Source organism: Phoxinus phoxinus (assembly GCF_949152265.1).
Source record: "Phoxinus phoxinus genome assembly, chromosome: 15".
Lineage (NCBI taxonomy): Eukaryota > Metazoa > Chordata > Actinopteri > Cypriniformes > Leuciscidae > Phoxinus > Phoxinus phoxinus.
Genome location: NC_136890.1, coordinates 16,194,749 through 16,198,519, shown reverse-complemented (window position 1 = coordinate 16,198,519; position 3,771 = coordinate 16,194,749). Strand labels below are relative to the sequence as shown.

At 36.7% G+C, this 3,771-nt stretch overlaps 1 protein-coding gene across 1 annotated transcript; it reads left to right on the top strand.

Moving 5' to 3' along the window:
* The first annotated feature begins 1,046 nt into the window (after positions 1–1,046).
* Positions 1,047–3,538, top strand: LOC307011984 (rano class II histocompatibility antigen, A beta chain-like). Its single transcript, XM_079638132.1, has 5 exons — positions 1,047–1,235; positions 1,448–1,711; positions 1,790–2,071; positions 2,900–3,013; positions 3,144–3,538. Exons 1-5 carry the CDS (start codon positions 1,178–1,180, stop codon positions 3,224–3,226), a joined length of 801 nt encoding a protein of 266 aa, XP_079494258.1. The 5' UTR covers positions 1,047–1,177; the 3' UTR covers positions 3,227–3,538.
* Positions 3,539–3,771: the final 233 nt, after the last annotated feature.

Genomic DNA, 3,771 nt, shown 5'->3' with positions numbered 1-3,771 from the left:
CCTAAACTATGCAGCCTAAATTGAATTATAGAAGTCTATAATGTGTTGTGCACGCTAGGCCAAAGAGATGTGTTTTTCTAGATTTGAACTGACAGAGTGTGTCTGCTTTCCGGACAATGTTAGGAAGATTGTACCAAAGTTTTGGTGCTAAATAGGAAAAGGATCTACCGCCAGCAGTCGATTTTGATATTACCAACTGGCCGGAATTTCTGGTCAAACAAGGGGTTATTAATATAACTAAGTGGTGGATCAATAGGAAAGGAAAATTAGATAATCATTTTTTTACATACACACACAGCCTATATATACTGTATTCATATAGGCTACTCAGAGTCAGCAAAGTAAATTTTGAGAAAAGTTGAGTTAAAGGAAACATTAGCGTGAGTTACATCAGCATGAGTTTGAAAATCACATTTCATTGGTTCAGAATCATGCCATCGAGAATTCGCTATGAATATTCACGAAGTTGGGATACTGTGCTTTACAACGATGCCAAACTTGTGCTAAGGGGAAGAGAAGCGAGCAGAGAAAAACTGAATTTTTCAATGGACAAAGGAAAGGCTACTCGTCTCAGAAAAACCTACAAATAAAGATATTTTTAGATGTTTAATTACTATTTGTTTGGAGCATTGGGATTTTTGGATGAGGGCTTCATGAATTTTAGTGAAAACCTCGAATTCGACCAATTTATATATTTCATTCATTATGCCTGTAACTCGGAATTAGCCCGTGCAACATAGGTCACACACACACACACACACACACACACACGGGCAAGAACAGAAACATTCCACATTTTAGACCCATAGATTTCTGAATCTTTTTTGGGTGAGAGGGTGACGTAAAATTTCCTGTGAGTCCTCACCTCAGTCGAGAAAACCCCAAATAACGAAAAACTACAGTCAGATGAATGAACAGTTTGTTTATAAACAATGCCCATTTGTCAGCAAGTATACAGAACTTTCACTTCAGTTTTTGTAACTCGGTGTAGCTCAGCTTGTGAAAAATGTCCCAATGTAAGTTACTCGATCACATGTTGTTTTGTGGGTCAGTCACAAGCTTGATTTTCCAGTTTGATGAGTTGCGATGCCCAATCAGGGCTGGCATCATTTTAAGACATTTACTGTAACTGCTTTAGGACTCATTATCTCCATGCCAGTAAAACACTGAATGCAAAATGCAGTATAATCTTGTGATACACCTGGCCTTGTTGTTGCATATTTTGTTTGAAGCAGGTAAGCTAATCTGACTTTTTTTAAAAAGATGAAATAGATCTATACATTTCTTTTTACTAAATGCCATTTAAAGCCTTTACTCTGAAATTTCTCATTTAGAAATATGTTTTTGCAAAGTTAAACAGACTGTATTAGAACATTATTACTATTATTATTATTAAGTATTATTCTTATTAAACTGTCAAAATGTTTGTTGGCTGCTTGTTTTTTAGTTCATGGACATTATGGTTTCCTCCTAATTCTCTGTCGATTTGGTTCTCTACAAAATATTGAGCTCATCTACTCAGTGTATTTTGACAAAACTGAATTGCTGAGATTTAACAGTACTGAAAATAAATGTGTTGCTTACACTGAATATGCGATGAAATGGGCGGATGATTTTAATAAAAAACCTGAGTGGCTACATAAGGAGGCAGAGAAAGGCATTGCCGTTTGCAAACTCTTTGGGCAATTCCTCCATATGTTAGAAAAAACAGGTGAGATGCTTGAACACTAAAAACTTTTTGAAACCACACATGAAACACAACACAAAATTAACCTCATGGTGTCTACAGTAAAACCAGAAGTCATCGTCAGGTCAGTAAAGCAGGCCAGTGGAAAAAGTCCAGCCATGTTGATCTGCAGTGCCTATGACTTCTACCCCAAACCCATCAAACTGACGTGGATGAGGGATGATAAAGCGGTGGCAGCAGATGTGACCTCCACTGAGGAGCTGGCTGATGGAGACTGGTACTACCAGATTCACTCCCACTTGGAATACTTTCCCAAACCTGGAGAGAAGATCTCCTGTGTGGTGGAGCACGCCAGCTCTCATACACCCATGGTCTATCACTGGGGTAAGATAGAATGAAACTGATGACCACAAAAACCAAACTGTAGTTTCTACTATGTCTACTTGTTCCCTTATTGTTTTCATCTGAGCAAGAGGAAACTATTCAAGAGGAAACTATTTTGTTTGTATTGTAGCCTAAACAATTTAACCAACCACAGAGGACTTTTGTTCAGACCAGCATTACTATTATTATAACTCAGTGGTTCTCATTTTGTTGTTTTTAAGTCTTTTGAACTTATTCTTAGTAGGATTCCTAAAATCAGATAAAGATAAAACAATATATAATATAATAAAACATTTGTTAAAGCTACATTGTGTAGGATTTCTCCCATCTAGCGGTGAAATTCTGAGGGCGTTTTAACTCGGTGGCCGTATTATTTCTAATCTGCCGGCAGTCGCGAGTAATCTCCCCGTCGCATTCGTCACGGTGCCACTGAGTGTAAAAACGCGAAAGGCAAAGCTTTAATTTCCAGGTGTCCCTCTTTGGCTAATGTATTTTCAAGATGGAGGCGCAACATGGCTGCGAGTAGCTCACCCGTATGTATTATAAATGGCAGGTTCTACGCTTATGAGAATATTTGATTAGTTGGTAGAAATTATTATACATTAATGAGCACATATAATTTTGACAGAACAGTGTTTTTTGCTAAGAATCAACTTAAAAAATTACACAGTGTAGCTTTAAGTAATTCCTATTTTATTTTTAAAAGTGAAACTCAAGTGACTAATTGGGTTGCTGGTTACTATTGCAATTTTATCTCAACTGACAGAATTGTGTGCGTTGCATAACAAACCATAGAATATTTCAGCACAATTTTACTTGATTTTGCAGATTCATCTCTGTCAGAGTCTGACAGGAATAAGATGATAACTGGAGCTGCAGGGGTGGTTTTGGGGGTGATCATTGCAGCAGGAGGGCTGATCTATTGCAAAAGAAAACGCACAGGTTGGTGTGCAGACACACTCATATGTACATCTTCAAAACAAAATTGCAATAAGGCAATATCATGGTTTCTCCATTTTAATTACGTTGTAAAATACTTATGATTTCATGTTCATGTTCCTTCATTTACTAGCACACGTCATATCAGCTGGAAGTCAATACATTATATGTCCTGAACCTCTGCAGGACTCGGTGGCACATCAGAGTGAACATTGAGTTACAGACTGTTTATCAGCTTATTAAAGACATTGAAACCTTCCACAAGATCTTCAGAGGCACCAAACACAACCAGTTCAACTGCAATGCCACAACTGTTTTATTGATTGATCAAAGAGAGAGAAGTTCTCATCTGTGGTTTGCTCTGTAATTGCACTTTTTTTTTTTGCAAAGGTTAATTCAAATGCATCATGCATGTTATGAATTTGTAATATTTGCAACAATGTTTTACCAGCAAGATGACGACAATGGTAATGTGTTTTGGTTTCATTTGTATTTACAAACATTACAATAAATAGAAATATGACTTTATATTCAGACTGATAAACACAATAGAATGGGCGAGTTTACTAAGAAGCATGAGGAAGTTTGGCAGAATAAATTCCTGATCTCTGTAATGCATACAGAAGTATGTAGGCCTATTCTTTCCACACACAAAAAAACAAAAACAAGAAAGTAAAAAAAAAAAATATATATATAAAGAAGCAGAAAAGCAATGGTATAGTTGTGATTGGTACACTTTTTTCCATTGAGGTGACTTGGAA